We start from the raw sequence: 24,135 nt of genomic DNA, 5'->3' as shown, positions 1-24,135 counted from the left end.
CAGTAGACTGCCAGATTAATGTAGATTTCTAGCTAAATGCTTAATCTGTAGAAATTAGCAGATTCTTTGAATCAAAAGGACTGTGTGTCCCTAAATCTTCCTAGTTCGATCTGCAACCATAGGTTCTTCTTTGATTCCTAGGATTATGCATTTTTAAACGCACTTTGGGTCGTGGTTTGCCAGCACTTCCAATGAAGGCTGCCTAAGGACGTTTTCATGAATATGCAAATGTTGTTCACTTCGTTGCTCTGTTTTCAGGAATTCTCCTGCATTCGTCCTGTTCTTCATCCTCTGGAAAGCAGCCTATATGTTGCAACTAGGAACCCGAAGTCTAACTGCGAAATAATTGAGGTTAACTCTTTGATATGTCACTCGGCATCCACCCAAGTCAATCCGCAGTGGAGGAGGATTATAGGACCCCATGTGGCCAAATCAGAAAATGCAGTGGAAATGATGATACGGATGCATGACCTTAGAACTCAAGCGATTTTTAACCAAGAGAAAGTTTTTGTCTTGCAACTTCTTTGTGTATAATAATGCGGATAGACAAGTGGGGGGAAAATCTAGTGTTTTATAAAACTGTGATCGTCCCCAACAAGACAGCGGTCTTTTCTCTTCTGGTCCAGGTCTGATTTCTAATCAAATAAGGGGATCACAAAACTTAAGAACCTTGAGGTTGGAGAGGCTGCAAAATGGGCAAAGTGGGGAATGATGTAAGGACATTTTATTTTTATTTGAGAATTCTAGGCTTTACTTTCACGACTATATTACTGCAGTGCTTTGCATAATTGTTGGAAAATGCTCTTTCTGCTGCATCCTTATTTTATTATTAGATTTTTATGCCGCCTTTATTACTTTGTAAGTAACTCGAATGGCAAACATACCTAATATTTCTTCCTCCTGGTTTTCCACACAACAATACTGCAAGGTGGGTCGGGTTGAGAGAGAGTAGTGATTGCCTCAAAGTCACCCAGCCAGTTTTGCAACTCAGACGGGAGAATAAGCCTTTCGGGCGGGGAAAAATCCTACCCCAATCACGTGATGAGAAAGTGGCATTATTTGGAAGTAAGACATACTTTGATTTAATTAGGCACCTGAGGCTATTTTCGTTGTTCACAGAAGTCTATCCCAATAAAGTCGGCATAGATACCAAGCGCGTAACATTCCTGAAAGTTTTAGAATGATTAGCGGAAAACAATTCATTGAAGAAAGGTAGAGGAAGGACAGCGGCACCTTTCACTGCAAGGCAAAGGCAGTGAAAATGCGAAAAGGGAATTCTAAGCTTTGTCATTGGGTGGAACGCAAAAAAAAAAAGAGGAACGGCCAATCGCTGGTGAGAGAGGCGGAGAATAGTTAGCAAAAAAGGGAAAGGGAATTATAGGCTTTGTCAATAGAGTGGAAGGCTAAAGTGGGAGGAGCAGCCAATCGCCGGCGAGAGAGGCGAAGAGTAGTCGCAGAAAGGGAAAGGGAATTCTAAGCTTTGTCATTGGGTGGAACGCAAAAAGTGGGAGGAGGAGTTAATCGCCGGCGAGAGGGTCGGAGAATAGTAGAAGACGAGTCTTCTTTCTCCACCAGGAAATGACAGGCGAGAGGCGACGAAGCTTTCTAGCCACGTGATTCGAAGGAAGGGGCGGGATTCATTTGACTGACTTCTCTGGGGCGAAGCGGCGAGGCGAGGAAGTGAGATTCTCTTGAGGAAACTATAGGATTCTTAGCGAAGCCGTCCCGGGGAGTGGCAGGTGATTTCAGAGGTAGAACAATAACATGCACGGCGATGAAGCTGAAAGTGATGTGGACAGCGGTGCCTGCCTTTCCCACGTTAGCACGTGGGGAAAAGCCGGTGCGCGCAACTGGGTGGGCATTTTTGAGTAGAGCCCATTGGAGTTGGGTGGCTAACAAAAAATAAATGAAAATAGTATTCTTTTTCTAAGCTTTTAATTTTTTTTTTCTACAAACAAACCAGAGTTACATTTTAGTACAAATAAAACAATATTCTTCATACTTAACACAATTAACAATCTTATAAACTTTTAGTAGTAATACACATATTTTGTTGAATTATAATCTTTCCTTAATTATTCCATATTTTAGTATAAGATTTTTATGCCAATTTCCATATTCTCGACATTACTTCTTTTACTACAGATATAATACCAATAATCATATTTGTTTTGTTTAACAGACTTATATAATTCTAATAGTAATACACAGATTTATATTGAATTATAATCTTCCCTTGTTCCCCTTTCCGATTTTTAGTTATGCCACTGTTATATTTTTTTAAAAATCCCCTTTCTAATCTCTTTTTAAAACAAATAAAACAATGCTCATCTTAGTTATATTTCACAAGTTAAATAATTATAATAATACACATGTTTTGTTGAATTATGATCTTTCCTTATTATCTTGTTCAATAACTCTGGATCCACACTGTTCACACAATGATATGTTTGTAGAAAAATAAAAAAATAAAAAAAACTTAAAAGAAAATAGTATTTTCTTCTACTAGTAAAATAAGTCAATTAAACTCTGATCTGTATAGTTGTAATGCTGTTATTACAGTGGTGAGCTCGCAGGGGGCTTATGTCATGCATGCATACACACACACTCACATACACGCGTGTACACCAAAATGCATGTGCAAATAGGAACTTGCAGTTTGTATTTTAATTAGATTGTCCTTCCCGTTCTGTATTGACTCACATGACGCTTGATGTATTATGACTGTCCTCCAATCTTGTATGGTCTTTTTTTTGTAATGGTTGGATTACTGTTGCACTGGATTACTAGAGGTACCAGATGTGGCCTGAAGGAATCCGGATGATCACGAGATCTCAGAAAATAATGGCTCAAAATGGAAGGGCATCTCTCTTGCCCCCTACTGGTCATTTGGACGTTTGCAGGCCAGATCAGGTAACCCTAGGATTTTGTCCCAAGGTGGATGAAATCTGTTTTCTTATATCTGTGAACTTCCTGTATCATATGAAATATGATACAAAGTTTGGGATCTGCTGAGAAGATTGTTAATTTTTAAAAAACAATTAAAGGGGTAGAGGAGGAAATGATAAGGGAAAGTGAGAGGAAGAATATGACGGTAGAAGAGGTCAGTATTGCAGTTTAAATATTTTCTGTATGGTTTTAATTTTATTCCTTCTGCCAACTTAACATGTGCCCCATGCGTCTATGTAGTAAATGTATGCATTCATCATGGGGGTTAACATTATGATAAGCTGTGTTAGCCGTCTGGCCATCCGGTATAACATACAAACCATTTTTTAAAGTAGCAGTAACCCTGTTATCCTCCTTTTCAATGATACAAATATCTCCCCTAAAGGTTACCATATAGCCAATGTTAACCAGAGCCCTAACTGATAGTAAGTTGAATTTCATGTTAAGTACATATAACATTGGTAACTGCTCATTTAGGAATGAACAACATGCATTATCTTCATCAGACGCCTTCACCTTCCATCCATTTGCCAGAAATACATGTTCCTTGCTTGTGGTCATTTTTACAAACCTTTTTCTATCTCTAGTAATGCTCTGTGATGCTCCACTATCAATAACCCACAAATCATGGTTTATTGGTGCATTGCTAGACATAGCCAAAGTAGACATAGCTAAGTTGACATTAGCATTTTTTCCTAGCTCTTCCAGCATTCTGTTGTTTTGCCTTTTTACAGAACCTAGCTATGTCCCTTAGCCCCACAAGAAAAACACTTTCGAACAGTATAGGCAGTAGAATGTGATTGTGGTGGTTTTTCTCTCAGTTGTTCCCTTTCCATCCTTCTTCTTGACTCTTCCAACAGTCGTGCAGTAATGTCAGTCAATGTTAGTTCATTTCGGGTTAGGACTTCAAGAGAAGATACAAAAACATCGTAACTCTCAACCAGTGAGGAGAGTATGATATAAACTTGATGTAGCTCAGAAAAAATTAGTTCTTTTTCATGTAGCTCCTGAAAAAACCCTTTCATGAAGTTTAAATGAGCTAACATATCTCCACCTTTCAGAAGACGTGCCCTAAACAGTTTGCATGTGAGATGTATGTGTGCACCTACAGTGTCACGTACATAAATTTTCTTCAAATTCTCCCAACATCTTGCAGCAGAATTTTCTCCACGAATATGAACTAATTGTTGGTCATTCAGTGTTAGACGAATTATACGCAACGCCCGTTCGTTGCATCGCTGAAAATCTACTATCCTCTTGGCATCATCATCGTTATCTGGATTTCAAACAGTTACATCTGGTGGATTCTGTACAGCATCCCATAAACCTTCCCTATGCAGGAGTAGACTGCATTTCATAGACCAGGAAACATAGTTTGTTCCATCCAACCGGGTTATCATCGATAGACTTGTTGATAGGTCACTCTCCATCTTCTCCAGGATAGTGCAATCACTAAATAAACAGCTGTCTGTATGCGGTATTGCTTATCAACACCAACTCTCCTTTAGCTACGTCTGGTACACTCTGGGCCCATAACCAGTGTTAGATAAGCTCCCCGTTGGGAGAGCGAGTACGTTCAGCGAGGCATTGTGAGAGTTGTGTTGGAGAACACACAAACCAACATACAGAGATACTGCAGTTTAAATAGGCTTTTACTTTCGTGGAAATAGAGGTATCAGAGTCCATCAAACATTCCAAGTCATACACGGTTAAGACAGTCAGTTATCAATGTCTTTCAGTTAAGGGATAATCCAAATAACATCGTCCAGTATTACATAAACAGTCCAGTACACAACTTTGCTAGCAGTTGTAAAACTTACAATAGCTCACTTTCTAACAGCCAGCTTCCAAAACATTCAGATCAGATCAGCCCAGCATCTAACAGAGAGCTAACAGTCATTCTGGCTCCCTCTTATGGCCAATTGAGGAAAACAGCAATCAATCACATTTTACAGAAACAGGTACAGCATTGCTATATGATTTATATATTGCCAACCCAACTGTTAGACTATATTCCTAACAATTTACTGAGTAATTTTCTATTAACATCACTGTTTTAGGGCTACTTTTTCATGCAGCTTTTAACGCTTCTTTTCAAAATAGTATTCAAATGTTTCTAAATTTCTGAAATAAGGATTACTGTAAATGAATGAAATAATTATGTACCTTCTAAAAATCTCTTTATGCCTCTTAGTTGATCTCTTATTTTCTTATTTTCCAAAGAAGTTCAGCTCTTTCAAAGGCAATAATTAAATGTTTTGTTTTGTTTTTGCCTTCCAGGTAATTTGCAGTTAATTTCACATGTCATCCGAAAGTATGATAGTTACTGTTCGTCTTATTCGCTCTTTTGAACATCGTAATTTCAGGCCCGTTTTGTACCGCAATGTTAACCTGGACCAGACTGTAAAAGAATTTATTGCGTTTGTGAAGAAGGGTAAGGAGCTGTGAAAGTTGACTTTGCTGGCCAGCGCACTGAAAGTCTAATTGGCAGACAGAACAGAGGGGAGGGGAGGAAGAAAGGGAATTTTCTGGCAGCTCTCTGGCAGAAGAATTAGAGCATGCACATTTTTGCCTGCAAAATGCTTTTTTAGGCAAGCTGGAGGGGAAAAAACAACCCAGAACCAGTGGTGGGATTCAGCCAGTTCGTACCACTTTGGGAGAACTAGTTGTTAGGTTTCTGAGCAGTTTGGTGAACTGGTTGTTGGAAGAAATCATTAGGGCAGAGAACCAGCTGTTAAATTATTTGACTCCCCCCACTGCCCAGAACTAGAGTGCTGCAGTCAGCCAGGAGTCCAGGAGTCATGTATGTGTTGGTTGGGCCAGTTGTCTGATTGGTTTATATATTATCTCCTTTGTTCCTATAGCATTTCTGTTGGACCATGATTTGGAAAAGTCAAACTCAGTAACATTTTATTTCTATCAGAATATATGCTTTCTAAGGGATAATCAACCTACAAAGCAACTTTTTTTACAGTATCATATGTTAAGAGATTGTGAGAGCCAGTTTAATTAAGACACCAGGCGAGAAACAGAGGGATGGTGAGTTCTGGTCTTCTTTTAGGGATGAAGTTAATTGACTTTGGGCCAGTCACTCTTTCTCCGCCTTAGAAAAATGCAATGGCAAACCACTTCTGGTAAACTTTGCCAAGAAAACTGCAGGCAAACAGTCTAGGCAGTCACCAGGAGTCAACACTGACTTAAAGGTTGCAGACAAATTTTTTAAAAAGTCATGTCAGATTCTGAATTATAACATTTCAGTCTATATGATTGTTACAATCCATTGAATGGATTGCACAACGTTTACAGCTGGTCCTTGTTTAACAATGTTAACAAAAAACAAATAATATCCCAATCAAGGAACTAAAAATTCAGATAAACAAGCTAACAGTAAACCCAGTCAAACCCAGAACAGCCCAATTAAGGAAACAGCAAGACCACTCTCACCAACAGTAAAAGCCACTAGTATATGAAATGAGAGCCAACCCACTCCCTTCTTGCACTGATGATGCTATCTAGTTGAGTAATAAAATGTCTGCAACAAAACAACCAAGCTCAGAGGGTACCAAGGACCCCCACAGTGCTAATTGGAATCAGAAATTCCATGGTTAAATGACATGGGCATAAGTTGAAAGACAACACGACTGCACCACTTAGCAAGTCCTGGTTGCTGTTGTAAAGAAAGGATTAGGTGGGACATTGAATGAAGACCTTATCTGCTTCTGGCTTGCAACCTCCTGCTGACTTTCTTATTGACTGTGCTTATTGGAAACCAGCAGGAAAGAAGGGCACAATTAGAATATATTGTATATCTTTTAGTTGTTATAGAAGAGGAAATATAAGAGGAAAAAATGGTCTCTCTGTGTGCGTGTGTGCGCACTGTAATATTTGTATTTTTTCCTTTTGTTTGTATTTAGATGTATATGGACTCTTTGTATTTTTTGTATTTAAAATAAAAAAAATATTAAAAAAAGAAGAAGAAACCAGCAGGAAAGGTTTCCAAATTGCAACTGTGTGTACATCATCAGTACGAGGGCTGGTTGTAGCTACCGCTCATTCAGCACCGTTGTAAGTTCAAAAGTCATTGAATGAGTGGTTGTTAAATGAGAACTACCCGTCTTGGGTGTAAAAGTGAAAAAACAACCCACCAAACCTAAAAATGGTAAAAACCTTTCATGCTATTGCCATGCTATTGTCAAGACATCAAACATGCCTTTATTAAAATATGACGATCCTTATCGGCCTGATACCAATCTCTGATACTTACAGCCATCCAGTTGTCTTGACATGGGAGTATTTTGTCATGACTTCTTGGGCGATGCTTTCTTTAGCTGATATTTCTGGTGAGTTCCCATCTGAGTATTAACGAGTTCTGACCCTGTTTAACCTTTCAAGATCAGTGAAAGTTGACTAGGTACTGCCACCTATTGGTCTCTTTGGGAGAAGATCTCATTGTTACCTACCATATGTATACGTCTTTTGTGAGTTCCATTGGATTTGGTGGACTTTGACTGGTATTGAAAAGCAGCTTATTTTTCTCTTGGTCTAAGACACGGGTGTCAAACGGCGGCACATTGCCATCATGTGATGTTTCGTGACATTTTTCCCGTCATGGAGCTGGGGTGGGCGTGGCATGCGCATGACACATCTGGCATCTGGGCTGCCATTTTGACACCTCTGGTCTAAGATAATGGTCCAGGTGCTTATGTACATTGCTAAATTGCTAAATGTAAGGGAACATAATGTTGATTTTTATTTTTGCTCCCCCTCTAGATATTACATCGAGGACAGAACTTTTGCCGCCTTTCAGAAAATATACGTATGGTAATTTCCTTTCCTTATTTTTGAAACAACCTTTAAATATTAACACTAATTCTGCTTTGAATAAAGTAAGGTGCAATCCATGAAAGCATGGATATCTATTTGTCTTGGTTTTCTAATCCATTCAAACTTTCTTTGAAGATTTAACCCATAAAATTCAGGGTTGGAGATCAGGGAATTAACATAGTAAGGTGGGGATCAGTGGTGCCAGATGTGGTGTACATTTAATTTTGTGTCTCAAACAATGATCTGAACTGTAGAAATGTGTATGCTGCGGAGGACCTTGTGCTTGGGAAGCAGGTGATTGAAATCAATTATTTCTGAAGACAATTTCATTTCTTTTTTCCCTCCCCCCCCTTTTCTCCCTTTTAATTTGCCTCTGGTTTTAAAACCCTAAATCAATAAATAAAGGCTTGCAATCTTATTGACTTAGTAATGTTCATGCAGATCAATGTTACCAGTCTTTAATGCATGTATTCCTGCGAGTAAAGCTATTGAAGGAAGAATTTCCATTTGCTTCCTCTTGAGTAAACAGCATAACTGAATTGGCTTTTCTCTGGAGCTGATGGTAGTTGCATTACTGTGGGTTTAAAGATTTCCTGGTAGGAACCAGAGAAACCTGCTCCATCACTGGACAAGGTTGGTGAGTTATTAATGATGTCATCTACATTTTTGGTCTGCCCTGATATGATGGCAACATTAATTATTTCTTCAATCAAATTTTGTATTTTAATTTCCTGCTCATCCATGCTTCAAACAATTTTCTTAACAAACTTTGCAGATTGCATCACTGTATTTGTAAATCAGTCTTGCCTTTCATCTCTTTATTTGTGTTGATGCTTGTGACAATTAAGATCAAGAAAACAACGTTCTCTAGTATGATACCTGTAGAGAGGATAAAGTAGAGAAATGTCAGAAGTAATGTCTCATGGCAGAGGGTCAGGGATCTGGGTACTCAAGTTATTATAAGACATGTCATCAGACTATCTCCAGGTGTTGGGGAATGGAGACCAAGTTTTACTCAAAAATATCCCTGGCAGTGTATCAAATGTTTGAATTATGACCAAATCATTACTAAGATGTGCCACTAGGCTAACTGCAGGTGTTGGGATGTTTATACCTCTATTGCTAGAGACAAGAGGCCCCTCTTTGTGAACCTATCATAGACTTAAAGACATAAAGAAAGGTATTATACCACTGCCAACTGATACACCTTCAGAGGTACACCTGCTGTTGTTCTGAAGGTCCAGACAAATTGAAGGGATGTAATAGCAGCAGTTAGACTTATATACCGCTTCATAGGGCTTTCAGCCCTCTCTAAGCGGTTTACAGAGTCAGCATATTGCCCCCAACAACAATCCGGGTCCTCATTTTACCCACCTCGGAAGGATGGAAGGCTGAGTCAACCCTGAGCCGATGAGATTTGAACAGCCGAACTGCTGAACTGCAGTCAGCTGAAGTAGCCTGCAGGGCTGCATTTAACCACTGCGCCACCTCGGCTCATGTAGTTTGGCATGGTCTTTTCTTTGAATGTTTAATTATCTTTCCAGAAATGGTGAGTGCTCCACACTGGAGGTTTTTAAGAAGTGATGGGACAACCATTTGTCTGAAATGGTATAGGGCAGTGATGGCTGACCTTTTTGGTGCCAAGTGCCCAAAGCGTGCATGTGTGTGCACGCACACACAACCTCAAAATACAAGGCGAGGGGCTCCTGTGCATGCATCCTTCCCCACACATGCGATCCACTGCCGCGCATACGTGCACACCCCTCGCGCATGCAACTCGCCCCCCCCTCACCCATTTTTGGAATCAAGGTTGGTGCAAGCCTTCCAAGCCCAAAACAGGGTGCGGGGTGGTGGTGGGGCGCACACACACCTTCAAAATACAATGCAGGCGCCTCCCCCCACGCATGTGCAGCAGAGACCCAATGACCAGCTGGCCATTGGGAGGTGCGCATACATGTGCAATGAAGCTGGGATGGGGCGATGGCTGGCATACCCGCAGAGAGGGCTCTGTGTGCCACCTGTGGCACGTGTGCCATAAGTTCGCCATCACAGCTATAGGGTTTCCTGCTTAAGTAGCGGTTGGACTAGAAGACCTCCAAGGTTTCTTCCAATTCTGTTATTCAGTTAATAACATTCTTGCTTGCACTGAATTCTATGACTTGTTAGCTGCCATCTTTCCACTGGTGCTAGCGAGACCAGGAAAACACATTCCTGACAAAATGTTTCCTATCCAAATTTTTAAAAATAGAAAAAAAAATTCCCATCCAACAAAATGAAATTTAATGTGGAGAAAAGCAAGATTTTACATCCATGCAGGAAAAACCAAAGGTACAAATACCAGATGAGGTGAAACCTGGCTCAAAAACAGTAACTATGAGAGAGGCCTTGGAGTGCTAATGGACGATCACTTCAAGATGAGCCAGCAGTGTGCTGCAGCGGTTAAAAAAGTGAATACACCCTTGGTTGTATAAGCAGAGGCATAGAATCAAAATCGTGTGAAGTATTAGTCGCACTTTAAAAAACCTTTAGTAAGGCTACATCTGGAATACAGCATCCAGTTTTGGTCACCACGTTACAAAAAAAGATGTTGAGATTTTGGAAAAAGTGCAGAGAAGAACAACTAGGACACGGGTGTGAAACTATTGTGTCACGTGACGTATCATGACATATTGCAAAGTTTTTTGCCTTTGCGGAGCTGGGGTGGCCATGGCCTGCACATGACACATCTGGCTCGTGGGCCGCAGTTTGACATTCCTGAACTAGGATGATTAAAGGCCTGGAGACAAAAATATATGAAGAAGAGTTGCAGGATTTGGATACGGCTAGTCTAGAGAAAAGAAAGACCAGGGGTGACATGATAGCTGTATTCCAGTATTTGAGGGGCTGCCACAAAGAAGAGGGGGGTCAATTTATTTTCCAAAGCACCAGAAGGCAAGACAAGAAGCAATGGATGGGAACTAATTAAAGAGAGAGAAAACCTGGAATTAAGGAGAAACTTCCTAACTTTCTAACAACCAATGGAACAACTTGCCTTCAGAAGTTGGGGTGCTTCATCACTGGAGGTTTTTAAGAAGAGACTGGACAGTCACTTGTCTCAAATTGTATAGGATCTCCTGCTTGTGCAGGGGGTTGGACTAGAGGACCTCCAAGATCCCTTCCAGCTGCACTCAGATTGATTGATTGAAAAATATCAGGCATTGCAATTCCATTGTACCGAGAACTTTTCCTTCTGGAATTGTATTTTGGCATTCAACTTTCACTTATTAATTATCAGAGTTGTCCTTGGGGTATGATTTTTATAATATGATCCCAAAATGCTTTTTGGACTTGACTTACATGCTGAAATGCCATTCACGACCCACAATCTTTTGAACTCAGTTTCTTCCATGCTTCTGCATTTCAATAGCCAGCAACTAATTGTGAGGTCAAGAAGGGGGAATCAAGTAGGAGCTGGAAGCAACAAATAAGAATTATGTGCTGAAAGAATTTACATAGTAAGTAAGGCGCAAATGAGAGCAGAGACAAACAAACAGGATTCTAAGACGAAGTAATATTTAAATCAAAATGAATCAGTAAATTAAAAGATAAATTAATGAATTGTAATAGTCCAATTATGCCAATTATACAATAATGGGATGGTTTGAAATAATTAAATGTTTTGCTGTATATGTTAACATTCACTTAATGACCATGCCAGGTTTTTCAGTAAATAAATTTGCATGTTGTAATGTAATGGACCATGCTAATGTAAAAAGAATGCACTAGCTGGCAAATGTTTAAAAATAAATCAAATAATACATCCCTTTGGATAAATAAAAAATTATACAGTATTCCTAGACGTTTTATGAATGTCTGTTATATAGTATTTAATTAATTCGGAGAATATAGTGCTAAAATATATGAACGTTAAAATTCTCCCAGGAAAATTGCATCACGTTTTTGCAGGTTTTTTTTAAAAAGCAAAATATACTAAACTGACTTAGAATTTGTTTTTTCCGAAAATAATAAGAATTGACAATATTGTATAACCAGCCTGTTGAGATTAAGAGACAGTAGATGGCAGAGTTCTATAGTAAAGCTGTTGCATGGTACACTGAGAGTAAAGTTTGAATAGGAATTAGTATGTTTTCAAGTTTTCTTTATTTGTTTTTATTTGTTATTATTAATTCATTTTTATTAAACCAACAAATTGTGTGTTAGTGTTAAAAAAATAAAAGGGGACTTTTAATAGATGCTAGGGGATGGAAAGTAGAGGAGAGCCCCTTGAGGATTTGATTCATTTTCTCTTTGTGGTGAAAACAGTGTAGTTTTCCCCCCTTTTGGAAACATTAAACACATCTGGGATTTACAAAGATAATCGAAAGTGATGCAGAGTTAAGGTCTTCCCTGATGAGTTGGTGTCAAGGGAATAAATTTTTCCTCCTGTTAGATCTACTCTAGATGGTTGGGAAAGCAAGATCAGAAAAACAGAAATGTGCTTATTAAACTTTTGCTTACTTCCCAAAAATAAATATGGTAAAATCTGAGTTTGAATATATATATATATTAGTTTTGATTTCTAAATTATTTGAAGCCTGGTACAGGTGGCCCTTGATGACAACAGTTGAACTCAAAAATTTCATTGCTAAGCAAGACAGTGGTTAAGTGAAGTTTGCCCAATTTTATGAACTTTTTTGCCCTAGTTGTTAAATGAAGTAAGACTATTGTTAAGTGAATCGGGCTTCCCCATTGATTTTACTTGTCAGAAGGACCCACAGGACCAGTGGTGGGTTTCAATTTTTTTAAAAACCTCTTCTGTAGGTGTGGCCTGCTTTGTGGGAGTGGCTTGGCAGCCATGTGACTGAGTGGGAGTGGCTTGGCAGCCATGTGACTGGGTGGGCATGGCCAACTTGTAAAATGTGGTGAAACTCAGTTAACAACGCTCTTGCTTAGGAACCAAAATGTTGGCTCAGAAACTCTGGCATTTGAAGCATGCAAGTCTTAAAGCTATCAAGTTACAAGACCCTTGCACCCCTTACTCTTTAGAAAAAAGAAACCCAGTGGTGTTCAAAGTTGACAGCTTTAAGACTTGTGGACTTCAACTCCCAAAATTCCTCCTCTAGCTCTTCAACTTGATGATGTGTGGACGGGTGGGGGGAGGAAGCTGGAACTGGTTCTAAATGGCACTGTAGATTTGTGGAACCTCTTCTATAGAAGAGGTTAGAACTGGCAGGAACCCACTCCTGCACATGACCCTGGGACACTGCAGCCATCATAAATACATGTCAGTTGCCAAGCGTCCAAATTTTGATCACAAGACCATGCGGATGCTACAACTATTGTAAATGTGAAAAACAGTCATCACTGTTTTTAGTTCTGTTATAACTATGGATGGTCACTAAACAAATGGTTGTAAGTCAAGGACTACTTGTAATTCTTAGCAATCTTTTATAATTAGGTGAGGGGAAAAAGTAGTCATTCTCTAAGGGGATAAATTAATGAATTTGAAGAATTTGTTCATATTTTTAAGATAGCTTAGGATTTACCCACTCCCCCCAATAAGTCAATTGACAAGAAAAATACAGCTGCTGTAATGGCAGCACAGTTTCTTGGTATGAACAAAGTTCAAGGTAAACCACATTCTTAGGTTGCTTTATATCAGGGGTGTCAAACTCAATTTCATTGAGGGACACATCAGGGTTGTGTTTGACCTTGGGGGTGGGTGGGCGTGGTCAGGTGGGAGTGGCCAGCTCGACATCACTCGTCTCAGGGGCGCTTGTAGTGGCCTGAGCACTCTGCCAGCGAAAACAGGCTCCCGAGCTCCATTTCCGGTTTTGATGGCCTCCTGCAACCCTCTACCAGCTTGGGAGGTCTGCCCGCGCCCCTTGCAAGCTCCATTTTTGGCTGCAATGGCCTCTTGCAACCTTCCGCCAGTGAAACGGAGCTTAGGAGGGTCACACGTGGTCCTTCCGAGCTCCGTTTTTGCTGGCAGAGACATTGCGGGCCAGTCCTTTGCTGTTTCTAGGGTGGCCTAAGGTCAGATCTAAGCACCCTGCAGGCCAATCCGGCTCCCGGGCCTTGAGTTTGAACCCCTGCTTTATACCATATGTTTTTACTTTGTGTTTATAATTAAGCACATGCATTATAAAAAGAGGAATAACGAGTAAAGTATGCATGATAGCAGAATTTTTGTGTTGATAGCTGGACTGGCTAAAGTCTTAAAACATGCTGAATTAGGTTATTAAAAATCACTGTCCACATGCTCCCAAATCACATGATGATTACTTGACTGGAACTAGAAATAATCCTAACAATCTATTCTCTAAACTAAAATATATTTGTATGGTTTCTCTTTTAACCATATTACAATAAAACAAGAATAAGAAAACCGAACATTGAAATTCACATTGGAGCCTGAATTTAACTAATCTAAAGACATGCTGGTTGTTAACCTTAACAATGTTGTTCTGTGCGTTTAGTGTATTTCAGGTATATTTATATATGTAATTTGAAAATATGTTAAGAGAGAGGTCGTAGTTGATAACATTTAATAGTTAAATTATTTAAACATTTAAATTAATAGTTAAAACCCATGCAAGGGTGTATTTATACCAGTTGTATTGATTTAATTTGTTTATAGTGCTTTTATGCTGCAATGAAACAGACAAATATAAGTGGTTTATAATTTTATAATTTAAACAAACACTTTTGAAATAAATTCTAAAGCCAATGTTCAAATTAATCATAATGAAATAAACAATGACTGGCTGTAAACTTTCCGTATTCTTATTTGGGGTCCATTGATAACCCTAACCCTTCTTTTTTGTGGGTTTAAATTTATCCCTAGTGGCATCACTATGGGAAAAAGTGATTTTATATTTCAAACTGTGATACCTGTCTAATTCTAGCAAAATGAATAAAAGTAGTACTCTGCAGAATGAATGAAGCATGCACAAAATCAGAGAAGTGTCCATGAGTATTTAAGATCAAACCTGTCTCAAAGTAAATAATCTCTTTCAGACACAATGAAGATTATCCATCAAGCGCATGGCTCTAAGGTGCGTTTATCATTGCTTCCTTATTTGCCTCGGATGATGATGATGATATTATCCATTCTGTTGTGTCCGACTGTTGATGACGCTGTAGGCCAGGTCTCTCCACATCTCCCAATCTTGCACTGCTTCTTTGAATTTTTCTATGCTGTGTCTGGTGTCAGCTTTGATGGTGTCCAGCCATTGTGTTCTTTGACAGCCCAGTTTCCTTTTTTCTTTTTTCTTTTGCAAGAATTTTTTATTTTTATTAAACAAACAACACAAAAAAATCATCTTACATTACATCTTGTAGAAAGTATGTCAATTGGTTACAATTAACTTTCATGCATCTCTTCCACAGTCATTACTTATTATTCATATCAGATGTCAAAGATTCTTTCCTTTATTTCTGTTGTGGCCTGTTGGCCACTGGCCCCTCCAGCAGCCAAATCAGATGAGGAGGAGGCATGGGAGTTGGGATCAGCAGCAAGGCAACCTGAGAGCTCTGAGGGGGAAGAGGGAGTGGAGCTCTCAGAAAGAGAGGGGGGGAGGAAGGGAGGGAGGGAGGGAGGGAGGGAGGGAGAGAGAGAGAGAGAGAGAGAGAGGAGAGGAGAGGAGAGGAGAGGAGAGGAGAGGAGAGAGAGAGAGAGAGAGAGAGAGAGAGAGAGAGAGAGAGAGAGAGAGAGAGAGAGAGAGAGAGAGAGAGAGAGAGAGAGAGAGAGAGAGAGATGAAGAAGAGGAGGAACAACTGGGTCCAATGCCTGATGCGCAGATGCTCAGAGGCAGAGGAGAGGAGAGCAGTGGAAATCTCTGGGCTGATCCTTGGGATGGAAGTGCCACCGTTGCTAGCAAAAACCCCACCCTAGCTCTGGGGATAAAATGCAGGGGGTGGAGTTGAATAGATGTGGCATACAACTATTCATCTTCCTGCCGGACAAATTTGTTAGCCTGCCTTGAGGGAGAGACTTTTTGCTGGTGCTCCTAATAAAGGAATCGTTGATTGTTTTCAGAGGGTTTGTCATGTTTGGGGAGCTGGGTCAGAACAATTTCCCTCTAAAGCAGGGATGGGGAACTATGACCCTTTTATTGACCTGTGGACTTCAACTCCCAGAATTCCTGAGCATGGCTGGCTCAGGAATTCTGAGAGTTGAAGTCCACACATCATAACGGGCCCTTAGTTCCCCACTTTTGCTTTAGATCATTCTAATGTTTATTTTCCCTTGATCTTAGAAAATGTTGACACTCTCATTCCGCCCTTCCTTTCCCCATATTTCTAGACCAATGAACTTGTTCTGAGTTTAGAGGATGATGACAAACTCATCTTGGTGGAAGACAACACCTTGAAAGCAGCTGGAGTAGGTAGGTTGCTCGTTTGAACTGACAGAAGATGTGGTTCATTGTGCTGGCCTTTATTCTGAGAACAGCTGACCGTATTTGGATAGCCAGCCGAAAAGCAAACACTATTTCTGGTGTGCTCGGTGCACAAACTGGTAATTATTCAGGAGCGGGAGAGGAGGCTGGCATAATGTACATTCAAATTATTGGACTTGAGGGCACCCTGCCTCTCCCTACAGAATGTTAACGAAGGCATTCCTTTAAAAAAAGAAAAGAAGGTATGCCTAGAACTCTGTGGAGAGTAATTTTAAATGATTGACAGTTTGGTTATTAGAATTACATCTGCTCCATCTTTTCAGTAACATTTAAATGGAGGTTTGGTTCGAAATTTAAGAAGGGGACCAGCGAGGAGACATGACAGAGGCATCTATTTAATAAAGCACAGCGGTGAAATCATCCCAATGTTTGAAGTGGAGTGCCCTTGTGGTATGTTACGCAGTAAGAAATGTAGAGAAAGAGGATTGTGTAGGCCAAACCAGGTGGCTACCGGGTGCCAGTTAAATATTGATTTGGCATTGCAGGTAATCCTTGTTCAGTGACTGTCTTTATTTATTAAATTTGTTTGCTGCCCATCTTGCCACAAGGTAACTCTGGGATCAGCAGCAAGACAACCCGAGAGCTCCGAGGGGGAAGAGGGAGTGCTTAATTCATCTCACTTGAATAACAATAACCAGGGCTGTAACCTTAAGAATAATTATAATGTATTAAAATAAGAAGTCATAATAATCATTAGAAAAAGGAAGCAAATTTCTTCATTTGAAGAAATTTTTGAATAAGGGTGCAAATCTGAAGCTTGCTCCTCATGGTGTCAAGATGTGACCTCCTCAACAGGTCCTCTCATTGGAGAAAAACAAATTGTGAGAATAGAGCAACTTTTTAGGAGCAGTTATGATCTGATAAGCAAGGCTTAAACAGGGTGCAATTCAGGGGTGGTATTCACTTACCTTCCCTACCGATTTGCAAATGTGAGCGCACGGAAGTGCCCAACCACGCATGCTCCCCTCCATGCTTGCGCTCAGCTTCTGCGCATGCGCTTTGGCTTGAAAATGTGGGCAGGCCCACCTGCGATTTCGACTACCAGTTCAGGCGAACCTGTCCGAACCAGAAGAATACTATCTGTGGTGCAGTTCACCCAAAAGTTTTATACAAAGTGTCTGCCTTCACTTTTGATTCCTCCAGGACCCTCTTTTCTCTTTCTGCAGATTTCCTAGTCGATATTCAGTCATAGCTCTTCCCACTCCTTGCTCCTTTCTTCATGACACAGGCAGACTTCATTAACTTAACGGTTTAATTTTGAAAAGCGAGTGCCGAACTTGGTCGCTTCGCACTTCAAAGGGCTTCCACGTCTTCTAATTGTGATGACTTTCCATCAGCAATGTGTCTGCTCTGAATTAGTAATGTTGCTGACTTACTGTTTTAGAAGAAGTCCTTGACCTGCTGGTGGGAAGAACTGTGCTTGCTCTGAACCTCCGTGGTTCCTTGAGCTCTGGCAGATCCCCTGTGAATAATTAGAGGCATTTGAAGGTATTGCTGGAGAAGCCAATTTGTGTCTTTCACTTTGCATATTGTTGAAGCCTCATGAATTAATCATTGGCAGGAGGGGGGGGGGGGGAATTAGCTGCTTCAGTCTCGCATTTGATGGGTCATGAGGGAGAATGTAAAGTGACCTGTAAAATATTCTACTGATCCGCTAAGTATTAAATTATTACTGCTACAGGTTAATTTCAGGGGGAACCTGCCTCCCTTCTCACTAAATAGAACAAGGAAGTTTAAAATATGGGTTTAGCTATTTCTTATATTTTGAAACAAGAATACAATGAAAGAGAAGGAGTGGTGCTTTCAGCTTGTGGAGTGCTGTCTCAATGTTTTTGTTTTGAATTTTGTGTTTAAGCAAGGGTGCTTTCCTGTCCCTTCTACCAAGCCTACTATGTCTTCTTGCCATTGGGATCAGCTGTAAAAAGATGTTGAACCAACAATAACCTTAAATGACAGCTTAATTATTGCTATATTTTTTTCCACTATGGGAAAATTCTGGTCTTTCTCAAATAGGTGAAATAGGTGTGTTTTCTTCATTTCAGCGAATGAAACAGAACTCGCATTTTTCTGCATGGATGATTACAGAAAATACAAGACCAATCCCGTTGCTACCTGGTGAACACCAAGAAAATTGAGGAGGGGGGAAAATCTGCACTGTTAATGAGACAGTTTATCCTGAAATCCAACATTTATGTTAACAGGCATTGAGACTTTTATTTACAGCAATGCAAGACCCATTGAAGAGCAGGGGGGGGGGACTACAAACAATGACATTGCTTTCTGACAAGACTAATTTCTCTTCCTGAAATGTGTGATTTTGTAAAATAATAAGCATACGCTGATACTTTCTCTGTATGGCTTGCAAATAGGAATTTGTATGTGGATTGACAGAGTCATTTATGTCAAAATGAAGATGTATCAGCTTCAAAAAAGAACCATGCATAAAAAAAACAACACCCGGTAATCTTACCACACTGCAGCTTTTTTTTTAAAAGAGTCCTTTGCATTTCTTCCCTTGTCTCTCCACAGCGTTTTCTTAAGATTGTGAGGAATGATGAAAAATGCCTTATTTCGTTTGGCAGATCCATGCTTTACGCTGGGCTTGTTTCAGGGTTTATGCTGCTTTTAATGAATAAGGCAGAGTGCCCAAGAGTTGTTTATATAGTGCTAAACCTGTAGAAAGGGGAAAAATAACTTAAAAAATTGTCATTTGCAGAGTGAGCATCTAACAATCACCAAGTAACTTCTCCTATTGCCTTTGATTTTGGGCTGGGTAAAACTTTCTTCAGTGTAGCCATAACTTTTTCTAGTTCTCGTCATGGTAAGAGTTGGCCACTGTGATTTATGAGATATGGTCATTGTGGTATGATAACTATGATATTTGATACCAGAATGCATTTATGCTATTAAAGGAGCCCTTTGCAGTAACTACCCTGTTTCCCTGAAAATAATGATCTCCTCGGATAATAGGTCCAATCAGGCTTTTGAATTTAAGCCCTCTCCGAAAATATTGCAATACAGCAGCTGCCATGAGGTGACCACGCTTGCCACCTCCTGCACCTCGAAAATAATAAGACCTTCCTGAAAATAAGGCCAAGCGTTTATTTTGGGGGTCAAAATAAAATAAGACCCTGTCTTATTTTGGGGGAAACATGGTATTCTGTATCAACATGGTCAAGAATGAATGCTTGTTATTTCTGCTGCTCTTCTTTTAAGGATATAACAATGGTTTGGACAAAATGGTTGAACAATGGTTCAGACTGGACAAAATTCCTTTCATTATGAAAAGATACTGTCTCTAACGCGTTAACTTCCTTTGGAAGCTGGGTTGCATCACTTCACTTTCTGCCTGATGGTTTAGTTGTGCTGGCCTGCATTGAAAAACATTAGGAACCAACTCAAAGGGAAGTGTTAATATTGCTGTTTCATAAAGAGCACCAGGTTATTCCCAGGGCTGAACAGTGGGGCAAATTATGGTCTTGTTAATGATGTTTCTGTATTTTGAATAGCTCTTTTTTAATTGGTTTCAACAGATGGCAACACCTGACTGACACTGACTTAGCCTGGAAGCTAAGTAAGATTGGTGTGGGGTAGTGCCTAGTGAGAGATTTCCAGGAAACAGAGGCTGAAGACTAGATGGGGAACAAGGGGGAACATTCCAGAAAGGAGGCAGCGTGAAACACTTCTGCATCGCTGCATGGCTATTGCCATGGAGTTTTCAGTTTTGGGCTTGACTTGAAAGAGACAATCTTGTAATCCTCCTGTAGTGGCCAGTTTTGCTTGTAGTACCGTGATGGTGAACCTATAGCATGCGTGCCACAGATGGCACACAGAGCCCTCACTGCTGGTACGCGCGCCAGGTCAGATCTCCGTAAGTGTTTCTTTTGGGAGTTTCTGTTTCCCTGCAAATGACGAAGCAGAAACTCATGAAAGAAAAAGATCTTACCTCTTGCCGCGCTGTCGGTGTTGGGATGCCCCACCTGGTCTTCGGGTCTTTGCTGCGCATGTCCATGCATGTGTGTGTTTGCGTTTGTCGTCCGTGTGTGTGTTCATGCGCATGTGCACCTTTCAGTTTGGGCATGCACGCACAGGCAGTTTAGGCACATGGTGCCTAAAAGGTTTGCCATCACTGTTGTAGCATATACAGAGAGTCCTGGACCTATCACCACAATTGAGCCTGCTGCTAAGGGAGACATTTGTTAAATGAGTTTTGCCCCCTTTTACGATCCTTCTTGCCAAGAACTACTAAAAAATACAGTAAACACTACTTGGAGATTCATAATAGAGAAACATCATTAACAAGGCCATAATTTGCCCCACCATGTGTTAAGTGAATCACTGCAGTTGTTAAGTTAGTAACACAGTTGTTAAGTGAATCTGGCTTCCCCATTGACTGGTTATCAGGAGGTGGCAAAAGTTGTTCACCAGACCCCAGGACATTGCAACAAATCATAAATATGAGTCATTTGCCAAGCAGTTGAATTTTGATCATGTGACCATTGGGAGGCTGTAACAGTCGTGTGAAAAATGATCATAAGCAACTTCTTTCTGTGCCATTGTAACTTTGAATAGTCACTAAACAAACTTGTAAATGGAGGACTATCTGTACATAAAGAAGGAGAAATAGGTGCTCAGATTGGCTTTGGAGGGAGGGGGGGAGCAAGGGTTGATGTGGCCCACTTCATGCAATTTTACTAAGCCAAAATAAAACCCTTATTCTGATGTAGTAGCCACTTCATACACCTTTTAAGATAAGTATGACTTTTTTATGATTTTAAAAAGTCTCTATTAAAAAAGCGCTCAGTTTAGGCCACCTTGATTAAAAGAAGAACTTAAACGAAGATAAGTGTTCAGTTGAAAGATACCTTTGGTGCAAAATACACATCTGAAGTTGGCAACGAATCAAGAATGTTTGGGATTTAGTGGTTATTTGGAAGAGAAAGGAGCCTTTTGAATGTGAACTTTTCACTAGTGAAATGATCCAGGTTTTGCATTACTACACTATAGGATTTCAGCATTTTTGGAGATAAAAAGGACGTTGGTCTTACCTGAACGTCTATTTTCTGATGGGAGGAGGGAATGGTCATACGTGGGTTTTATCACAGCCTGATTGGTCCAAGGCTGAGAGGAAATCTATAAATACCGGTGCCTGTCCATTGCTGGCCCAGATTCTCGAACATGAACGGTACAACTGAAAAACAAGAAACAACACAACAAACCCCGGGAAACACCCCCCGGGCCCTCCCCTTGGCCCCAACAGACAGAACTCAGGGCGGGTTGTGACCATTCCCTCCTCCCATCAGAAAATAGACGTTCAGGTAAGACCAACGTCCTTTTTTCAGAATGGGAGGAGGGAATGGTCACACGTGGGACATACCCAAGCTAAAGTCCCAGGGAGGGAGAACAGGAACTCTAGGGCCCAAGAGAAAATGACAGAGGTCGTCCTTACAAGACAGGGCGCCCAGCTCGGATATACGCCGGGCGGAAGTGATGGCCACCAGGAAGACCACCTTCAGTGATAAGAAGCGCAAGTGCACCGAGTGGAGAGGTTCAAACGGAGCTCCCGTTAAGGCCTTGAGGACAAGCGGAAGATCCCACGTGGGGAATCTATGAACGGGGGGAGGCCTGAGATTAGCTGCCCCCTTGAGGAACAGCTTGAGGAGGAGACTGGGAAAGGGAAGAAGACCCCGCCCCCCCCCCAAGACCGAGGACAGAGCCGCCACTTGGCGTCGCAAGGTGTTTTGCGAGAGCCCGTCCTCCAGGCCCTTCTGAAGGAAATCCAAGACGTTGGGAATGGTGGCTCTGTCGGGAGAGATGCCCTTGGGGGAGCACCAGCGGGCGAACGCCGCCCAGGTGGAGTTATAAATGCGGGTCGTCGAGGGGCGACGTGCCGCTTCGATGGTGCGAATGACCCCGGAAGATAGATGAGCCCCCCCTAGAAGCCGCCGTTCAAGAGCCAAACGGTCAGCTGAAGCCACTGAGGCTCTGGGTGAATCAGGGGCCCCTGCCGTAAGACCACCTCCCCTTGTGGGATCCTCCATGGGGAAGTCACCGACAGCTGAACCAGGTCCGCAAACCAGGGCCTCCTGGGCCAAAATGGGGCCACCAGAATGACCAAGGCCCCTTCCGTCACCACCTTCCTGACGGTCCCCGGGATGAGTGGAATGGGGGGAAAGGCATAGAGAAGGCCCGGGGGCCACCGGCTCCTGAGGGCATCCGTGCCCTCCGCCGAGCTGGATTGGAAACGGGTGAAGAAACGCGGGAGTTGTATGTTCTCGGGAGACGCAAACAGGTCCACCCGGAGGGACCCGAACCGACGACAGATCTCCCAGAACAGCGACGGGTGGAGTTGCCACTCGCCGTTGTCCAGAGTTGCTCGACTGAGCCAGTCCGCCTGGACGTTGGAGAGTCCCGAGATGTGCTCCGCCACCAGAGACTGTAAGTGTTTCTCCGCCCACGAACCCAATCGCAGAGCCTCCAGCCAAAGGGCTCTCGAGTGGGTCCCGCCCTGACGATTGATGTGCGCCTTGGTGGCCACATTGTCCGTCAGGAGGATAATGTGGCTCCCTTCCACCGAGGAGCGAAAGTGACTCAGGGCCAGACGCGCGGCCTTCAGTTCCAGCCAATTGATGTTGTGACAGAGGTCCGAGGCCGTCCATCTGCCCTGAGCCATCCGAGAGCCCACCAGGGCCCCCCACCCGAACAGACTCGCGTCCGTGGTGACGGTCACCCTGCTCGGCTCCCAGAACAAACACCCCCGCTGGATGGCCGGGGAGGGCCACCACACCAGGGATCCACGGACCCCCGCCGAGATGCGGAGAGTCCGAAGGGAATTGCTCATTTGTCCCCTCTGATAGGGGATAAGCTCCCATTGAAGGGGCCGAAGATGGAGTCTGGCCCACGGGACAATCCCTATGCAAGAGACCATCTTGCCCAATAACTGCGACAGAGAGAGGATGGAAACGGAGCGCTTTGTGCGAACGCTCTCCGCCAGCCGACGAAGGCTGACCTGCCTCTCCTGAGACAGACGCACCTCCCCCAACTTGGAATCTATGACTGTCCCCAGATGCAGAATGTGAGTGGAGGGAGTGAGATGGCTCTATTCGAAGTTTATCGAGAACCCCAGGGCCTGGAGGCTTCGAATGGTAATCCGAAGATCTGAAACGGCCTGAGACAGGGAGCCCGCCTGAAGCAAGACATCGTCTAAATAACATTGGAGGCGGACCGGGACCGATCTCAGATGGGCCGCCAGAGCATCCAGGACCTTTGTGAAGGTCCTCGGGACCGAGGCCAGGCCGAAGGGAAGAGCCCTGTACTGGTAATGGTGGGACCCGTGGGAGAACCGGCGATGAGCGGGCAGGATGGGAATGTGAAGATAGGCCTCCGTGAGATCCACGGAGGCCAGGAAATCGCCTTTCCTGATGCCCTGAAGGATGGACTTGAGCGATGACATTTTGAACCGCCTGTAGACCAGAAACCTGTTCAGGCGCTTGAGGTCTAGAATTGCTCTCCAACCCCCCGTGCTCTTCGGGACCACGAAGAGATTTGAGTAGTGGCCCCGGCCCCGTTCCCCTGTGGGAACCGCCTCCACCGCTTGGATTTCGAGGAGGTGGGCGATCGCCTGACTCATCAGGCGGCGGCTCTCTCGACTCCGGGCTGGAGGGAACGACCGAAAGAGATTTGGAGGAGTGGAGAGAAATTCTAACCTGAGCCCGTAACGAACCGTGGCTCGGACCCAGGCGTCCGACGTGATGTCGTCCCACCGGTCCGCATAAAGAGCGAGGCGGCTGCCGATGGGATGACTCGGGTTCGAGTCACTTCCCCCTGCGGAAGGGACGGCCGCCTCCCCCCCGAAAGGGCCGCCGAGCCTGGCCCTGGAATCGGCTCCTGTCCTGGAATGGCTGCCCCAAGAACTGCCTGT

General features: G+C 42.5%; 1 protein-coding gene across 1 annotated transcript; it reads left to right on the top strand.

The window, feature by feature from the left end:
- The first annotated feature begins 1,453 nt into the window (after positions 1–1,453).
- On the top strand, positions 1,454–21,327 carry CUNH2orf76 (chromosome unknown C2orf76 homolog). The gene is made up of 6 exons (XM_014064839.2): positions 1,454–1,751; positions 5,230–5,383; positions 7,720–7,770; positions 14,773–14,810; positions 16,061–16,142; positions 18,257–21,327. Exons 2-6 carry the CDS (start codon positions 5,251–5,253, stop codon positions 18,331–18,333), a joined length of 381 nt encoding a protein of 126 aa, XP_013920314.2. The 5' UTR covers positions 1,454–1,751; positions 5,230–5,250; the 3' UTR covers positions 18,334–21,327.
- Positions 21,328–24,135: the final 2,808 nt, after the last annotated feature.

The sequence above is a fragment of the Thamnophis sirtalis genome, unplaced genomic scaffold (assembly GCF_051295495.1).
Source record: "Thamnophis sirtalis isolate CommonGarterSnake01/CBP01778 unplaced genomic scaffold, rThaSir2_p1.2 scaffold_1, whole genome shotgun sequence".
Taxonomy (NCBI): Eukaryota; Metazoa; Chordata; class Lepidosauria; order Squamata; family Natricidae; genus Thamnophis; species Thamnophis sirtalis.
Note: the sequence above shows the minus strand (reverse complement) of the source record. Positions and strands in the feature narration are given on the sequence as shown.